Below are 19,920 nucleotides of genomic sequence, written 5' to 3'. Positions count from 1 at the left end.
GAGAAGAGAGAGAATGATGGATTGAAGGTGGTGTTGAATGGTAACCGTGAGGTGTGGTGGTAATGGTTACGCTGGTGATGATTTCGAGTTCACGAAGAAGAAAACGAGAGAAAAAGAGTGGGATAAAGATGGTGCCGCGATGGTGATTCTTGGTGTATGGTTATGGTGGCCGTAGATGCTTCGGTGGAGGATCTTGGTGGTGAGTAGTGATGGTATTGAATGGAGGTGGCGGCCGGTGGTTCCAAGGTGGAAGAGGTGTGTAATCACGTTCGTGTATATATATGATATATGTGATATATGTCTATGTATGTCATATATATACAAAGAATGAGATAGAGAAGATAAGAAAACAGTGAACCTATGTTAATAATTAAATCACGGGAGTTCTTGCCGACACTTATATCCTATATAGTTCTATCGTGTCAATTGCTAAACAGTTAACGTTTAAAAGTGTTCCTAAAAATCCCAAATTTTTGGATTGACTATATTTAATTATTTCACTCATTACCTGTTTGAAACCTGATCAAAAAGGTTCGAAAATTATTTATTTTCTGTTCTGATTTGTATGTACGGAGTACTAATATTTAAACTTAAAAAGGTAAAAATACTTTTAACAAATCTAAAATCTTCGTAATCGATTTACAGTTCAGCTTTTATTTTAATCCTTCATAAACATGTACTCTATCTATATTAAAACTAACAAAACGTCAACCGAGTGTTACTGACGTTTACTAATTAAACTCAAAATCATTTATTTTTAATATATTCTCTTTCTATATATATAAACAGTTGTAATAGCAAGTTTAACTACTAAAATGAATATATTATATATTCTTAAACAAATAGATTTAATATTATTTATATATTTACAAGTAATATATATATATATATATATATATATATATATATATATATATATATATATATATATATATATATATATATAATAGTTTTCATTACATCGCGTATTATTTTACGTATTTATTTCCAAAAATTTAATTATAAAATAGTTACAATAATATTTCAAATTATTATATATTTATATATGTATCTTTTTACAAATAATTGTTCGTGAATCGTCGGGAATGGTCGAAATCAAATGAGTGTACCAAAATAGTTCAAAAGTTTTGAGACGCAACATGGCGGACTTTACTTATCATGTCAGAATTATGAAATCGTATCGTGAGTTTGGTTCAAAATTAGTCGAAATTTTCCGTGTCATGACATTTGCTAATCCATAACTTAGCGTATCTGTTACTATATACTTTATCTGACACGTTTCCTTAATTCCCTCCCTAATCTACGGGATCTTTTGTACTATGTATAGGTATTCTATGTAATTAGAATATCATCCGATTTCCGAAAATCATTTCATATTGAAAAACCCTTTACTCAATCATACGAAATGGAACTCGCCACTAGTTCAAGTTCCTCGGATTCCGACAGCTATTCCGATATGGAAACACACTTGAGCTCCGAAAGTAGTATAACCGGAATGGATCAACAAATCAGTCATCACCAATTCTGGATGAATTAGGGATGTGTTCGTAGTCGACTTAATCAATGGAGACGCGAAGAAGGTGATCCCTTCCACCAACCGAATTTACCTCTTGGCGAAGAACCTGAAGCACTTACCGACGAACCTGTTCGTAATACTATTTTCTCTCTTATTTCCAGAGTATCTCATCACGAATATATACTATCTCGAATTCTAGATCTTATTCATTCGCTCGTTTCGACCGACAATCATCCCGGAATAATAGAAGAAGTCACCGAACTTTGCGCTCGAGTAATCAATTTGGAAAATATGGTGCAAAATGTACCAGCTTCAGCAACAGCACCAGCAACACCAGTACCACCAACAACAACATCCGCAGCACAAGCCTCAATACTACACGCCTCAAACTCACAGTCTGTACCTCCAACATAATTATCATACTACATGATGTCCTACATCGATTATCTTCGTTCTACATGACGTTCTACATCATTTATCTTCGTTCGACATGGCGATTATGTAATCTCTAATATTTTAAAGATTATGTATTCTAGTTCTAACGGTAAATCAAATGAGATTAATATTATATCAACTCATTAAATCCATGATTACATCTGAAGAAAATATATATGTAAGTATATTTTCATAAAGATTGTAATTAAAAATTCTTTCATACAAACTATTAATGGTGAAAATATTTTAACGGGTAGGTAATACCTGAGGAAAATTTAGATTTCACATTAATTAGTTACACTGTACATTCTTCGAATCCGATTCAACAGTCATTTACTATCCTACTTACATCCACAAGATATACTAATCCGTTCACCACAAAATAACCATTTTCATTCAATTTCATATTTGGATTTTGACTTACCAGAATCTAACAAGTGGCATAATGAAGGAAACATTGGACAAAAATAAAAGTTGTTAGAAACAAATAAATTAACTATGAGAAATTTTGTTAAGAATCCACGCTAACAAAATCCTAGCTAACTGTTCCTAGCTAACTGTTAATTCCTTATTACATTTTATTTATCGCAATTTATTTATCGCAATTTTAATTCTCGCAATTTTATTTATCGTCATTTAATTTCTGTTATTTACTTTACGCACTTTAAATATCGTTGGATAAATCGGGACACATATACAATGTTTTGACATATCATATTGACATCATATATATATATTATTTGGAATAACCGTAAGTCACTCTATATGTTGTAATGTTCGAGTTCGCATATAAAGGGTCGAGGTTGATTCTAAAATAATATATATACCTTGAGTTGTGATCGAGTCTGAGACATGTATACAATGGGTCACGATACGTATTAATTAATTCGAATACTATATATTAAACTACATATGAATTATTGAATTACTAACTGTGGACTACTAACTGTGGACTACCAACATTGGACAATTAAAATGAATTAAAATATTGATTATAACATATGAAACTAAAAATTTCTTCAAGTTTGCCACTTGATTTCATCTTAAACCTCATTTGTATCTTGACGATTACAATCAGCGTTTAATCATCTAAAAACAATTTTCTTGAAACCCCTCGGTTTGATAACCGACGATTCAGATATGGTAGCGTTAAATGCAGAGGAAACAGCAAAATTGTAAATGGTCTAAATGGCCAAAAGTTTGATAATAAAGAAATGAAATGTTGGGAACGCTCGATAGAAAATTTGGTACTGAAAAACGGATTGAGCAAACCATGAAGGAGACTGAGGACAAATACAAAGACCAAACCCTATATTCCAAGAATCCAGATAATTCTGTATCCAATGAAATCTTTAGAGAATACCTTGCTCCGTTCTCATGTTAAATCTTGTGGAAAATCTTTCTTCATCAACCTTCGATCTTAGAAATTCTGAAAATATCATCATAAATATCTTCGATATTTCTGAGGATATTTTCATAAGTCTTCTTGTCCGAAATTAGTTTTCTCTTCGTGCTATCTATATTACATCATAAAAGAAAATGGTTTAGTTTCTAAATTCTATAACCTTCGAGTTTAAATTATGAATGATTTCTGGAGAAGTGTTGGGAATTGAAGCATGAGTTAGTATAATATAATGATGTCAGGCCAACGTGGTTATATTACAGTAAGTCATACTGAGTTTACAATGTATGTTAAAACGGGGGTACTTATTATATAGACGTTAAATTTAGTTACCAGGGTGCTCAATTTGGTAGAATATTTTGATAAACGTTTCTGGATGAAACAACTGAAATCTTGTGATCCACCTTTATATACAGATTATACGCAACATTAAAACTATGAACTCACCAACCTTTGCGTTGACACTTTTAAGCATGTTTATTCTCCGATTCCTAGAAGTCTTCTGCTGTTTGCTTATACGTTATACAAGCTATGTGCATGGAGTCATACATGCTTTATTCGAGAAAACTTTGCATTCACAAAATCATCACCATGTATCTTATTTTGACTGCATTGTCAACGGATGTATTATGGTAAACTATTATTTACGGTGATTGTCTATATGTAGAAATCATCAGATGTCGAAAACCTTGGAATTTGATATTCATTTATGGTGTGCCTTTTCAAAAGAATGCAATGTTTACAAAACGTATCATGTAGAGGTCAGTACCTCACTATGAAATCGATGAATGATGTATTCGTCCAAATGGATTTGGACGGGTCATCACATAACACTTCTGCTGTAAATCACCCGGCTACTGTTAACGGCCTGGGGAATCACTCTGGGCCTTCTGTTAATACACTGACTGATGATAGTGGTGTCACGACCTGGAAAATTCCGACTAATTTTAAACCAAACTCTCGATACGATATTATATTTTTGACAAGATAAGCCAAGTCTTTTAGGATTAGTCTAAAAAATTTTGAACTATTTTCATGATATCATTTGACCTTTGACAATTCCCGACGACTCACGTTATGATTACTTGTAAATATGTATACATATATTTAAAATGAAATATTATATATCGTAATTGTTAGAATTAATTATGTAAACTAATAATAATAGATAAAAGTTATTATTTAAAATATATCTATATATATATAAATGAAGTATATTAAATATATATATGTGGTTTCGAATTTATTTTGTAAACGACAAGGACACTCAGTTATCATCTCATCGGTATTAAACGAGTTAAAAATGAACTTATGTGATTTTAGAATAAACGATGATCCGAATATAGGTTGTATCAATTTTAGCTTTACTAAAAACATATTTAGAATCTATTTTATTAATTTTAATAATATTAAATTTTTAGTTGAGACCGAGCTCGAATGACAGTCAATTTTTATGAACGATATTAAACAAGTTTAAGATTCGAACTTATGAGAAGTTGGAATTAAATATTGATCTATAATTAAGTTATGTAAAGTTTAGAGTTATTAAAAATATTTTTTTTACTTTGATAAGTTGAATTTTAATACTCCGTACAGATTAATTGGAATTAAAAATAAATTATAGACGAACCTTTTTGATCAGGATTCAAACAGTTAATGAGTGAAATAATTAATTATATCTAACCTAAAAGTTTGAGATTTTTAGGAATACTTTTATCCGTAAATGTTTAGCAATGGACCACGTTATCACAATCCGAGTAAGAGTGTCGGCAGACTATATTTAATAGATCCGTGATACTTTGAATAATTCATTAAGTAATAATTAAGATTACTGTATGTTTGATTGAATTATTTTACTGTTTTTGATTAGTCCTTTACATACTAATTATACAGAGTAATATAATTATGATATATATTGCCATTCACTTCATGTATCTTATATACATATACTTACATATACAAGAGATATATATCTCTAACCTTAACCTGACATCACCTCATCGATCAACCTTCTAGACCACCGGTTACCGATCACCACCAACAACAACCACAGTCACCATCGTCCTTCGAACACCACAACACCCATCTCATCACCTTCTTCATCATCACCACAACCACCATGACCATCACGGTCTCCCACCCTTGAGCCACCATGATCACGATCTTTCTCTCTCCCGTCCATCTCTCCTCTTCTTCTTCGTTAAAACCCCATTTCCTACCATTCTTTTCCTAATTAAGTTGAGAAACCACCATCACAACGTTTTAAATTTTTTTTGTGTGTCGTTGCATCACCACCATTCGCTACTGTTACAGCTTCAACTTCTCTCTCACTTCTCTCTCTCTCCTTTCTGTTTCCAGTTGATTCACCCATGTTCAGATCACTGTTAAAGTGACTGTTAACATGCCTGTTGCAACTGGAACTATAACAACCGTCGACCACCACCTTAAACTACCACTTCACCACCTCCATTTATCACCATTTTTATTGAAACCCATCAACAACAAATTGTACACGGTGCTTGTTGTTAATGACGAACCAAATCACCTGTAACCACCACATGAACATCGCCATCAATCACCACTTTGTGGTTACTTCTGTTTATTGTGATGACATGACGAAGAAGATGATAACGAGGTTGATGAAGAGAGATATGATGGAGAAGTAGTGATGTTGTTCGATGTCTGTGATATTAGAGAATCACGATGATGATGAATTTAAGAAAATGAAGATGATGAAACAGATGATTACGGGTTAGATATATATGAGAATTAAAATAAAACACAAAAATAGATTAGTACAGTTGGTTCATGACGTGTTTGTTAAGCGAATGGTCCTGTGTTCGATTCTCACATACAGCAGCTTCTTCTTTTATTTTTTTAAAACAGCAGGCTTAGCGAATTCCTGTTTTGGGCCATGATTTCCTACTATTGGGCTGTCGAAATCTTCTATTATTACATTGGGCAGTGGGTTTCTAATTGGGTACCAAATGAGTCTGTTGGGCCAAATGTGTTTGGAACTTTTCGGATTGAAAACAGAGAATAGCTTATATATATCTGAGTCATGATAATAATAAGAAAACGGATAGGGATTGACGGTTAGGAGCGTTTGTGTGGAAGAGAGGTCTCGAGTTCAAGCCCGGGCGGTGACAAGTATTTTTTTCTTAGGAAGCTATTTGGAAGGTAGCAAATTTGATTTTTAATTATTATTATTATTATTATTATTATTATTATTATTATTATTATTATTATTATTATTATTATTATTATTATTATTATTATTATTATTATCATCATCATCATCATTATTATTATTATTATTATTATTATTATTATTATTACAAGTATTAGTTTTGTTATTATTAAAGGGTACTAATTACTATTTTTATTAGAAAACAAATGATATTTTAAAAAAAAAAATATATTTAATACGTATAACATAACAGAATTTAATATCTTTTATATACAAAAAGAATATATGAAACTTATATATATTTAATATAAAAAGAATATAACTAATAAATTATATATATATATATATATATGTATATGTATATATATTATTCGATTACAACTATATATATATATATTAATAAAAATACAAATGATATAGGTTCGTGAATCCGAGGCCAACCCTGCATTGTTCAATATAGTCATATGTATTTTTACTACAAAATACATTACGGTGAGTTTCATTACTCCCTTTTTATGTATATTTTTGGGCTGAGAATACATGCGCTGTTTTATAAATGTTTTACGAAATAGGCACAAGTACTAAAACTAATTCTATGTGGGTTTAAACCAGAAATTTACCCTTAGCTTGGTAACATTAAACTACTTGTCTATGTACAGTAGGCACGAATCCTAAAGATAGATCTATTGGGCCTGACAAACCCCATCCTGACTATGGGATGCTTTAGTACTTCGAGGTTATTTTAAACACACCTGATCTGGTGTACTTCAGAGGGTAAAACATGAACGTTAAGGCTTGTTACCAGGTGCCTACAACTTATAGAATACTTTTATACACTTGCGAGTGTACATATATTTATAAACGGAAATCTCGTGGTCTATTAATATATTGAAATGATTGTTATGATAAACTTATAAAGTCACCAACCTTTTGGTTGACACTTTTAAGCATGTTTATTCTCAGGTATGAATTAAGTCTTCCGCTGTGCATTTGCTCATTTTAAGGATATTACTTGGAATCGATCATCGCAATGGGACCAAATGTTGAAGACTTTGTCCAGGTGGATAAGGACGGGTCTTTACAGGTGGTATCAGAGCGGTGGTCTTAGAGAAACAGGTCTTGCATTAATATGTCTAAGTGATAGTTGTTTAGATGCATTAGTAGATCTGGACTTCGACCGTGTCTGCATGTCAAACGTTTTGCTTATCATTTTTGTTGGAAATCATCTGCTTATCATCTTTAGGAAATTACCTGCTCATTATTCTTAGTCTAGACACATTTTACTGCATTGACTGCATGATTAGTGTATAGACAAAACTCATATCTTAGCGTATCTGCTAAATCATATCTTAGCATATCTATTACGATAGACTTTGCCTGATATCTTCCGTAAATTTCTCCGTAATTTAGGGGAATCTGGTATTATATATATCTATGCATATGATGCATTGAGAATACCATCCAACTATCAGTTGCTGTCACTAAACTCTTCATACCAAAAATCTTTTCTGAGATCGCGTAAGATGGCCTCTACGAATCGACCAAGTTCCTCTGACTCCGAAGACAGCGTGACAGGAGCACACCAACCAATCAACTACCGTGATTACTGGAGAAAATGGGGGTGGGTTCGTGACATACTCACCCTATGGAGAAGGGAAGAAGGTACTCCATATCATGAACCAAATCTACCACCAAACCTTGGAGTACTTGACCCGCTAACCGGCGAACCCGTTCGCAACACCGTTTATACCCTTTTTGCAAGAATTTTTCGTCTTGAGACTACCATTAACGGAACTAGAGAAGATATCCGACCTTTACCTCACATTGATAACCAACCAGGGTTAGTAGAAGAAGTTAGAGAACTCCGAGCTCGAGTATTAACTTTAGAGAGCACGGTACACAATTTGCAAGCACCAACAGTATCACCAACACCAGTAACATCATCAGCTTCAGCACCAATGGTACCAGTACCACCAATAACCCAAGTTTCAACAATCCATGCCTCACCATCTCATTCTGTACCTCGAGTATAATCATCGTTCTACGAATTGTTCTACATAAACTATCTTCATCCTTCATGGCAATTATGTAATCTTTAATGTTTTAGAGATTATGTACTCTAGTTTTAGCCGTAAATCTGATGAGTTTAATATCACATTGACTCATTAAATCCATGATTACATCTGAAGAAAATATATAGGTATATATGTTTTCATAAAGATTGTAATTAAAATTTCTTTTGTACGAACTGTTAATGGTGAAAATATTTTAACGGGTAGGTAATACCCGAGGAATATTTAGATTTCACCTTAATAAGTTACACTGTACATTCGTCAAAGCTGATTCAACAGTCATTTACTATCCTATTTACAACCACCGATATACGTATCAGTTCACCACAGAATAACCATTTCCATTTAAATTTCATATTTGGATTTTGACCTATCAGAATCCAACAAGTGGCATAATGAAGAAAACATTGGACAAAATAAAATTTGTTAGAAACAAACGAATTAACTAATTGAAATTTTGTTAAGAATCCACGCTAACTGTTCCAGCTAACTGTTCCTAGCTAACTGATTACATTTTATTTATCGCAATTTAATTATCGCAATTTTATTTATCGTCATTTAATTTCTGTTATTTACTTTACGCATTTAATTTATCGTCATTTAATTTCTGTTATTTATTTTACGCACTTTAAATATCGGGACACGTATACAAGGTTTCGACATATCATATTGACCCATCTATATATTTATCTTGGAACAACCATAGACACTCTATATGCAAATGACGGAGTTAGCTATACAGGGTTGAGGTTGATTCCAAATATATATATATAGTTTGAGTTGTGATCAATACTGAGACCAGTACACGGGTCACGATACGTATTAATTAATTCAAATGTTATATATTAAACTATATATGAACTATTGGACTGTTAAATGTGGACTATCGACTGTGGACGAATAATATTGGACAATTAAAATGAATTAAAATACTGATTATAACATATGAAACTAAATAATTCTTCAAGTTTGCCACTTGATTTCATCTTAAACCTCATTCGTATCTTGACGATTACAATCTGCGTTCAAACCTTTCATGATTCTTGAAGACACCTCAATCTAGAAGATGAACCAACCGTACTTCATCTATGAAAGAAAATATTGATGCATATAGTTATGCACCTGAAAACTCTCGAAACCTGAGTAAACGTTTAACACGTAGCCGTGCTAATTCCTTGGTGTTATTATTACCCAAAATAACTTAATAATTCCTTTCCAAAGTAGCCAATTTTGTCACAGATCCAGCAAGTCAACTTCGACTTTTCGTTCGAATCAACCTTATTATAACTTTGATATATACGTTTGCCACTGTTATTGTTACCGAGAAACCTATTATATTCCACCATATTACCATCAGCGTTTAATCATCTAAAAACACAATTCTCCTGAAACCACCTCGGTTTGATAACCGATGATCCAGATCCGTTAACTTTGAAAAAGCTGACGAAGCAGCATGTCGTAGATGGTCTTAATGGCCAAAAGTTGATGATAAATAAGGAAGTGTTAGGAACGCTCGATAGAAAATTTGGTACTGAAAATTTAATTGAGCACACCATGAAAGAAACCAAGGATAAATACAAGGACTAAACCCTATATTCAAAGAATCTAGGTAATTCTGGATCCACCGAAATCTTTAGAGGATATCTTGTTCCAAAGTCGTATTAAAATCTTGCGGAAAATCTTTCTTCATCACCCTTCGAACTTAGAAATTCCAAAAAAAAAAAATCATCATAAATATGTTCGGTATTTCTGAGGATATTCTCATAAATATTCTTGTCTGAAATTATTTACCTCTTTGTATTTCTGAATTCCATTATATTGGAAACTTCTGTAAAGTCTAAGTATAAATTATGAATGAATTGTGGAGAAGTGTTGGGAACTGAAGCATGAGTTAGTATAATATAATGCGCTTGACCAACGTGATTATATTACAGTAAGTCATGCTGAATTTCTAATGGAACGTGATGATGATTCACAGTCCTCATCATGTGCCATGTTACACGACTCTTTCATTCTACTTAAGCTCTAAGCATATCACGGAAATATTTCCTTGATATTTCTGTTCTTCTGTAACTCCGACAGTTTGCTAATAAAACGTGCGATTACATTTTCTTTCTGATTAGAAGGTTTCTTTAAATTCCTTGAATTCCGGAATTCAACAGTGACTACGTCAAAAGTTAAAACGAACCTCTAATTACTTCACAGCTTCACTCATACGCTTCGAGTAACTTAATTTTTTTTTTATCAATATTACTCAATGTTGATAAAACCTTATTTTGTCAACTCATATTCGTCATGAAAACATTTTTATTGTTAGCCATGACGACCTCACTCAAATTTCGGGACGAAATTTCTTTAACGGGTAGGTACTGTCACGACCTGGAAAATTCCGACTAATTTTAAACCAAACTCTCGATACGATATTATATTTTTGACAAGATAAGCCAAGTCTTTTAGGATTAGTCTCAAAAATTTTGAACTATTTTCATGATATCATTTGACCTTTGACAATTCCCGACGACTCACGTTATGATTACTTGTAAATATGTATACATATATTTAAAATGAAATATTATATATCGTAATTGTTAGAATTAATTATGTAAACTAATAATAATAGATAAAAGTTATTATTTAAAATATATCTATATATATATATATATATATATAAATGAAGTATATTAAATATATATATATGTGGTTTCGAATTTATTTTGTAAACGACAAGGACACTCAGTTATCATCTCATCGGTATTAAACGAGTTAAAAATGAACTTATGTGATTTTAGAATAAACGATGATCCGAATATAGGTTGTATCAATTTTAGCTTTACTAAAAACATATTTAGAATCTATTTTATTAATTTTAATAATATTAAATTTTTAGTTGAGACCGAGCTCGAATGACAGTCAATTTTTATGAACGATATTAAACAAGTTTAAGATTCGAACTTATGAGAAGTTGGAATTAAATATTGATCTATAATTAAGTTATGTAAAGTTTAGAGTTATTAAAAATATTTTTTTTACTTTGATAAGTTGAATTTTAATACTCCGTACAGATTAATTGGAATTAAAAATAAATTATAGACGAACCTTTTTGATCAGGATTCAAACAGTTAATGAGTGAAATAATTAATTATATCTAACCTAAAAGTTTGAGATTTTTAGGAATACTTTTATCCGTAACTGTTTAGCAATGGACCACGTTATCACAATCCGAGTAAGAGTGTCGGCAGACTATATTTAATAGATCCGTGATACTTTGAATAATTCATTAAGTAATAATTAAGATTACTGTATGTTTGATTGAATTATTTTACTGTTTTTGATTAGTCCTTTACATACTAATTATACAGAGTAATATAATTATGATATATATTGCCATTCACTTCATGTATCTTATATACATATACTTACATATACAAGAGATATATATCTCTAACCTCAACCTGACATCACCTCATCGATCAACCTTCTAGACCACCGGTTACCGATCACCACCAACAACAACCACAGTCACCATCGTCCTTCGAACACCACAACACCCATCTCATCACCTTCTTCATCATCACCACAACCACCATGACCATCACGGTCTCCCACCCTTGAGCCACCATGATCACGATCTTTCTCTCTCCCGTCCATCTCTCCTCTTCTTCTTCGTTAAAACCCCATTTCCTACCATTCTTTTCCTAATTAAGTTGAGAAACCACCATCACAACGTTTTAAATTTTTTTATGTGTCGTTGCATCACCACCATTCGCTACTGTTACAGCTTCAACTTCTCTCTCACTTCTCTCTCTCTCCTTTCTGTTTCCAGTTGATTCACCCATGTTCAGATCACTGTTAAAGTGACTGTTAACATGCCTGTTGCAACCGGAACTATAACAACCGTTGACCACCACCTTAAACTACCACTTCACCACCTCCATTTATCACCATTTTTATTGAAACCCATCAACAACAAATTGTACACGGTGCTTGCTGTTAATGACGAACCAAATCACCTGTAACCACCACATGAACATCGCCATCAATCACCACTTTGTGGTTACTTCTGTTTATTGTGATGACATGACGAAGAAGATGATAACGAGGTTGATGAAGAGAGATATGATGGAGAGGTAGTGATGTTGTTCGATGTCTGTGATATTAGAGAATCACGATGATGATGAATTTAAGAAAATGAAGATGATGAAACAGATGATTACGGGTTAGATATATATGAGAATTAAAATAAAACACAAAAACAGATTAGTACAGTTGGTTCATGACGTGTTTGTTAAGCGAATGGTCCTGTGTTCGATTCTCACATACAGCAGCTTCTTCTTTTATTTTTTTAAAACAACAGGCTTAGCGAATTCCTGTTTTGGGCCGTGATTTCCTACTATTGGGCTGTCGAAATCTTCTATTATTACATTGGGCCGTGGGTTTCTAATTGGGTACCAAATGAGTCTGTTGGGCCAAATGTGTTTGGAACTTTTCGGATTGAAAACAGAGAATAGCTTATATATATCTGAGTCATGATAATAATAAGAAAACGGATAGGGATTGACGGTTAGGAGCGTTTGTGTGGAAGAGAGGTCTCGAGTTCAAGCCCGGGCGGTGACAAGTATTTTTTTCTTAGGAAGCTATTTGGAAGGTAGCAAATTTGATTTTTAATTATTATTATTATTATTATTATTATTATTATTATTATTATTATTATTATTATTATTATTATCATCATTATTATTATTATTATTATTATTATTATTATTATTATTATTATTACAAGTATTAGTTTTGTTATTATTAAAGGGTACTAATTACTATTTTTATTAGCAAACAAATGATATTTTTTAAAAAAAAAAAAATATATTTAATACGTATAACATAACAGAATTTAATATCTTTTATATACAAAAAGAATATATGAAACTTATATATATTTAATATAAAAAGAATATAACTAATAAATTATATATATATATATATGTATATGTATATATATTATTCGATTACAACTATATATATATATATATATATATATATATATATATATATATATATATATATATATATATATATATATATTAATAAAAATACAAATGATATAGGTTCGTGAATCCGAGGCCAACCCTGCATTGTTCAATATAGTCATATGTATTTTTACTACAAAATACATTACGGTGAGTTTCATTACTCCCTTTTTATGTATATTTTTGGGCTGAGAATACATGCGCTGTTTTATAAATGTTTTACGAAATAGGCACAAGTACTAAAACTAATTCTATGTGGGTTTAAACCAGAAATTTACCCTTAGCTTGGTAACATTAAACTACTTGTCTATGTACGGTAGGCGCGAATCCTAAAGATAGATCTATTGGGCCTGACAAACCCCATCCTGACTATGGGATGCTTTAGTACTTCGAGGTTATTTTAAACACACCTGATCTGGTGTACTTCAGAGGGTAAAACATGAACGTTAAGGCTTGTTACTAGGTGCCTACAACTTATAGAATACTTTTATACACTTGCGAGTGTACATATATTTATAAACGGAAATCTTGTGGTCTATTAATATATTGAAATGATTGTTATGATAAACTTATGAACTCACCAACCTTTTAGTTGACACTTTTAAGCATGTTTATTCTCAGGTATGAATTAAGTCTTCCGCTGTGCATTTGCTCATTTTAAGGATATTACTTGGAATCGATCATCGCAATGGGACCAAATGTTGAAGACTTTGTCCAGGTGGATAAGGACGGGTCTTTACAAGTGGGCTGAATCATGCTGGGCCTTATCTATTCCATCTCACTGATTCAGAAGCCAATGACCTAGAACTACCATTTTGCGAAAAGGAAGTTTGGAAAGAGATTAAAGAATGTGGTAGTACAAAAGCGCCGGGTCCCGATGGTTTCAATTTGAGTTTTTATAAAAACTATTGGGATACAATAAAAGGTGACTTGGTAAATGCTATTCAACGTTTTTGGGAAAATGGTAAGATATCAAAGGGGTGCAACGCGCCATTTATTACTCTTATTCCTAAAGTTACGGATCCGAACTCCTTGAATGAGTATAGACCTATAAGTCTTATTGGTAGCTATTATAAGATAGTTTCCAAAATGCTCTCGAACTGGCTCAGGAAAGTTATCCCAAATCTTGTGGGTTTCGAGCAAAGTGCGTTCATAAAAGGAAGAAACATTTTGGACGGGGTTCTTATTGCAAATGAGACTACTGATTATATAAAGCAAAAAAATCAAAGTGTCTTATCTTTAAAGTTGATTTCGAAAAAGTGTTTGATAGCTTGAGTTGGTTATTTCTAATGGAGGTTATGAGTTTCATGGGGTTCGGTGTGAAATGGCGGCAATGGATACTTTCTTGTCTTAAATTCGCTTCAATCTCAATTCTTGTTAACGGGTCACCAACTTTAGAATTCAAACTAGGTAGAAGTGTTAGGCAAGGAGATCCCCTTTCTCCTTTTCTATTTATTCTCGCCGCCGAGGGTTTAAATGCTTTAACAAAGATCGCGGTTAGTAACAAGCTATTCTCGGGTGTTGAAATTGGCAAGGATAAAGTTTGTATCTCGCATCTTCAATATGCGGATGACAAGATTTATTTAGGTGATTGAAATCCTCAAAATATTCGAAATCTCATGAAACTTCTCAAATGTTTTGAACTCACTTCGGGGCTTAAAATAAATTATCGAAGAAGTAACTTATTCAGTTTAGGTGTAGATCATCATGAGATTTCATATATGGCCAAGTGTTTTGATTGTAACATAGGCTCGCTCCCCTTTAATTATCTTGGTCTTCCAATCGGTGTAAACATGAAAAAGTTGAGTAGCTGGAAACCGGTAATAGAAAAATTTGAAAAACGTCTTTCGGATTGGAAGGCATGTTTGGTTTCTTTTGGTGGTCGTGTGACTCTTGTTAAATCGGTGCTAAATAATCTCTCTTTGTACTTCTTCTCGCTCTACCGTGCCCCGCCTTGTGTGATAAATAAACTTGAAAGTGTGAGACGCTCTTTATTTGGGGGCGGGTTGGGAAAAGATTCTAAAATTGCTTGGGTAAATTGGGATGAGTAGCTACTACCTTATGGGGAGGGGGAGAGGGGGGGGGGGGGGGGGGGGTGGGTGGTTAAATTTGAGTTCCTTGAAAAGCAAAAATTTAGCTTTGATTGGCAAGTGGTGGTGGAGGTTCAAAACTGAAACCACCTCCTTGTGTGTCAAAGTCATTTCGAGCATTTATGGGTCATCGGGTGGGTTGGGTGAATTCGATAAATTATCATGTTCTACAAATAATTCTACTTGGGTGAATATAGTTAAAACATGTGCGAAGATCGACGATATCGGGGTCCCTTTTTCAAAGTCTTTTGTCAAAGTCATAGGAAATGGTTCGGGTACTTCTTTTTGGTACGATACGTGGGTGGGGGACACGCCTCTATGTAACAGTTTCAAAAGACTATTCAAGCTAGAATCAAAGCCTAATGCGACGGTTGCGGATCGATGTGTATAGAATGGTTCAACGTGGTGCGGGAATTTGGAATGGGTGCGGGTTCCGAGCAGCCGAACTGATGCAGAACTCTCGGGTCTAACAACAGCGGTCTTTAATTGTTGCCTTGTTCCAGAAAAAAGCGACTCTTGGCGTTGGGAAGGCTCGAACAATGGGCTTTTCACAATAAAGAGACTCCGTTTTTTAATCGGCTCAATGTTATTAATTGTAGGTCCCAATGTGGTAGAATCATTGAGAAATAGTTTGGTTCCAAAGAAGGTTGAAGTTTTCGTATGGAGATTGAGAAAAAAACGTATCCCAACTTTAATTGAGCTTGAAAAACGTGTGATTGATTTCCACTCCGTGCGTTGCCCTCTTTGTGACGACGGGGTGGAATCGATTGACCACGCCTTGCTCTTTTGTAAACATGTGTTCGAGATTTGGGAAAAGGTATTCAAATGGTGGGGGTTAAATGTGTTCTCTTCGGCTATCTTGTGCGAGATTCTTCAAGGCTCTTCAAGTGTTACAATGTCGGATTCGGGTTCCAAGATTTGGCAAACGGTTCTTTGGATTTGTTGCTACCTCATATGGTGGAACCGAAACCAAATGGTCTTTAACAAAAAATGTTGGACCTCTCCGGTTGCACTATGTGAGATACAAATTAAAACTTTCGAGTGGATCGTGAAAAGATGCAAGACATTATAAATCGATTGACATTCTTGGCTACATAATCCTCAATCACTAGTTATGTAATTATTTCGTGTAATATTTGTATATGTTAGCTTAACGGCTTATTTGATTAGCATAGAAACCTTTGAGATGTAACTTTGCGATTTATCTAATCGAATTGTTGCTTTTCCAAAAAGAAAAACCTCACAATCATCGTATCGTATCATACGTTGTATTAAAGTGATAATTTAAGCAAATTATTATACCAATGCAAAATCCTGACCCTTTATTTTGGGAGAGACACAAAATGTCAGAAATGACCCCACAACTTATTTTAATTGTATTTGACCATGAGTCAAATTAAAATCCATAGATTTATGCAGTGACGCTATAACAGATGTACTTTACGTGTGCCTGCTTTGTTGTTGTTATTTGTGCAATACGGTTTGTACATTGCTTTTATAGCTTATAAACTGCAAACTGTTGTAGTCGGTCCCCATCCAACGAGGACGAACGTTAGGTCATGTGGCTACACTCATTCATGGTTAAGGGTATATATGTCTTTTACAACCCTTGAAATTGATGACTGCTTTTTACGGAGTAACACAATGCTCCGTACAAAACTTTACAAATTACTCTCTTTTTCATATTAGTATTCTAACCTTTTTTTTTTTTTTTCCCCCCTAAATTAATAGTCCACTTTTTAAGTAGAAAAGAATAATTTGTTAGAGTATCTTCTTCGCCAACAAAAAAAAAAAAAAAAAAAAAAAAAAAAAAATTTGTTACAGTACTTTTGTACCCTTGCTTTATTTAAGTACGACAGTCACTTTTTCTTAAACTGTGTGTGTTTTATATGTGGACTATTAATGAGATGGAGGAAGTAATATTCTACGATTTTTATAATTTTATTACTCCTAATTTATTTATCTTAATATTTTCTATTCTCATTATATATATATATATATATATATATATATATATATATTTATTTATATATATAGTTAAAAGTTAAACGAGAATCATAAAAAGGGCGAGAACTACGAAACTTTTAATTTACAAAAATTTTCACATTGAATCACCCATAAATATTGATGGAGAGTAAGAATAAACATTAAATAGTTTGAAAAAATTTATATTTTACCTATATAATCAAATATATAATTTCTCGTTCGCATGTGCATATATATTTGTGAACACGTGACCATTTCATATAATTAATAATTTAACATTTATATGTGGTAATGAACATATGTTTGTTAATGATATGAACATTAATTGACATTAGCATGTAATTTGTTGCATTTAAATGTGTAAAAACTCGTCCCCTAAATGTATTGTTACTAGACAAACAACACACAATTTAAGAAAAAATTGACTGTCACATGTATTTTTTTTTTTTTTGAACGATACATGTACTTATTTATTAACTTTCAAGTTCTACCATTTACTTATTACATATCCATTTATCTTACATATAAAAAGTAGGGACATAAAAGAACTTTATCATATTATTCTTTTTGGTTTATGTAAATGAACAATTAATTTGAGACATTTCAAAATAGAATAATTAACATTAGATTTGAGACGAATGGAGTATATTTATAAGTATGATTAGTTTAATATATATTTTTTTATTTTGTTAAGCATAGTAATAGTAACTCGTAGCTATACACGAGTAACACAAGTGGCTAGTTATATAGATAGATAAGAGTTGAATATATACGGATAATAATAATCTTCTATCTATTTTTTTTTTTTTTGAAAAGCAAGACAATTTTTATTACTCAATGATAAATTACACGATACACAACTTGGATGCTTCACCTCCGATACAAACAGAAGAGATATAACATTAATACAACACAAACTACATGGGGTTGCAAAGGAGGCAACCCCGATACAAACTATGAGACTATTACGACAAATATGTTTTCGGGGAACTTAACCAAGCAAACCAATCAAGCTTTTTTACTTTCGATCGATGTGAAACCCATTCAAAAGATTTGGATTGAATTTCATTAAGCGCCAAAGATGGAGACCACGAACTACAGCCAAACACCGTACAATTACGATTTTTCCAAATGAGGTACTCGCAAACCCATTCAACCGCTTGCCAAATATGACGAGCCGAAAATTTTCGACCAAATTTAAACTTAATCTTTATTTGATTTCGACATGATAAGCAAAGTCTATTTAATTGAATATCAAAATCTTTAAACTGTTTACATGGATACACTTAAGACTTTGACCATCGTCGATGATTCACGAACAATTGATTGTAAATAAATGTATAGATATATATGTATGTATAATAATTTGATATAATAAAACATAATATATTAAACAGAATAATGAAGTATTGTGAAAACAAATAAACATTAAATATTCAACATATGTTATCATGTAATATATAATTGTAATTTAACGATATATTTGTTATAATATAATTATCATTATTTTCTTATCATTATCTATAGTATTAATATTATTATATAAAAATTGGAAAAATGTAACATGTTATACCTTAATTATAAATTGTATTATTAATAGATATTATTGTTACATTATCATTAATAATTATCAATATTACTATAGTTATCCTTATTATTATTATTATTATTATTATTATTATTATTATTATTATTATTATTATTATTATTATTATTATTATTATTATTATTATTATTAGTATTAGTAACTATTATTGTCATTAATAACATTATTATTAATATTATGAGTATAGTCAGTATAACTAAAAATTATTAAATTATCAAATTATTGATATTATTATAATACAACTTATTATTATTATTATTATCATTAATAATATTAATATCATTACTAACAATATTGTTAATAATTGCCATTATACTTGTTAATATTATTGTTGGTTATTTTTATTATTATTATTAGTATTATTTTTATATGTGTATTTGTTAATTATTAATATTAATTATATATAAATTATAATAGATATTACAGTTTAGTTAGCTATCAACATCTGCTCTTTTAAATTTGTCTGCTGGATCCAATTTATCTACAGCAAACTAGTACCATTTGATTCCCAGCTAATCACAAAGTAACAAATTCAGTTGAGAATGGTACACCACTTTTTTTTTATATATTCTTTTACTTTTCTAATAATGAACCTGTTG

At 31.8% G+C, this 19,920-nt stretch overlaps 2 protein-coding genes across 2 annotated transcripts in view; one reads left to right on the top strand and one right to left on the bottom strand.

Moving 5' to 3' along the window:
- Positions 1 to 14,928: 14,928 nt before the first annotated feature.
- LOC139901880 (uncharacterized) lies at positions 14,929 to 17,314 on the top strand. Its single transcript, XM_071884550.1, has 4 exons — positions 14,929 to 15,226; positions 15,389 to 15,672; positions 16,121 to 16,546; positions 17,255 to 17,314. The coding sequence occupies exons 1-4, from the start codon at positions 14,929 to 14,931 to the stop codon at positions 17,312 to 17,314; spliced, it is 1,068 nt and encodes a 355-aa protein (XP_071740651.1).
- A 108-nt stretch (positions 17,315 to 17,422) lies between these two features.
- Positions 17,423 to 19,920, bottom strand: part of LOC139901879 (uncharacterized) — a 56,216-nt gene continuing 53,718 nt past the window's right edge. The window contains exon 4 of the mRNA XM_071884549.1: positions 17,423 to 17,502. Within this exon, the coding sequence (XP_071740650.1) occupies positions 17,423 to 17,502 (80 nt within the window). The remainder of the gene's footprint in view (positions 17,503 to 19,920) is intronic.

This window comes from Rutidosis leptorrhynchoides, chromosome 3, assembly GCF_046630445.1.
Source record: "Rutidosis leptorrhynchoides isolate AG116_Rl617_1_P2 chromosome 3, CSIRO_AGI_Rlap_v1, whole genome shotgun sequence".
Taxonomy (NCBI): domain Eukaryota; kingdom Viridiplantae; phylum Streptophyta; class Magnoliopsida; order Asterales; family Asteraceae; genus Rutidosis; species Rutidosis leptorrhynchoides.
Note: the sequence above shows the minus strand (reverse complement) of the source record. Positions and strands in the feature narration are given on the sequence as shown.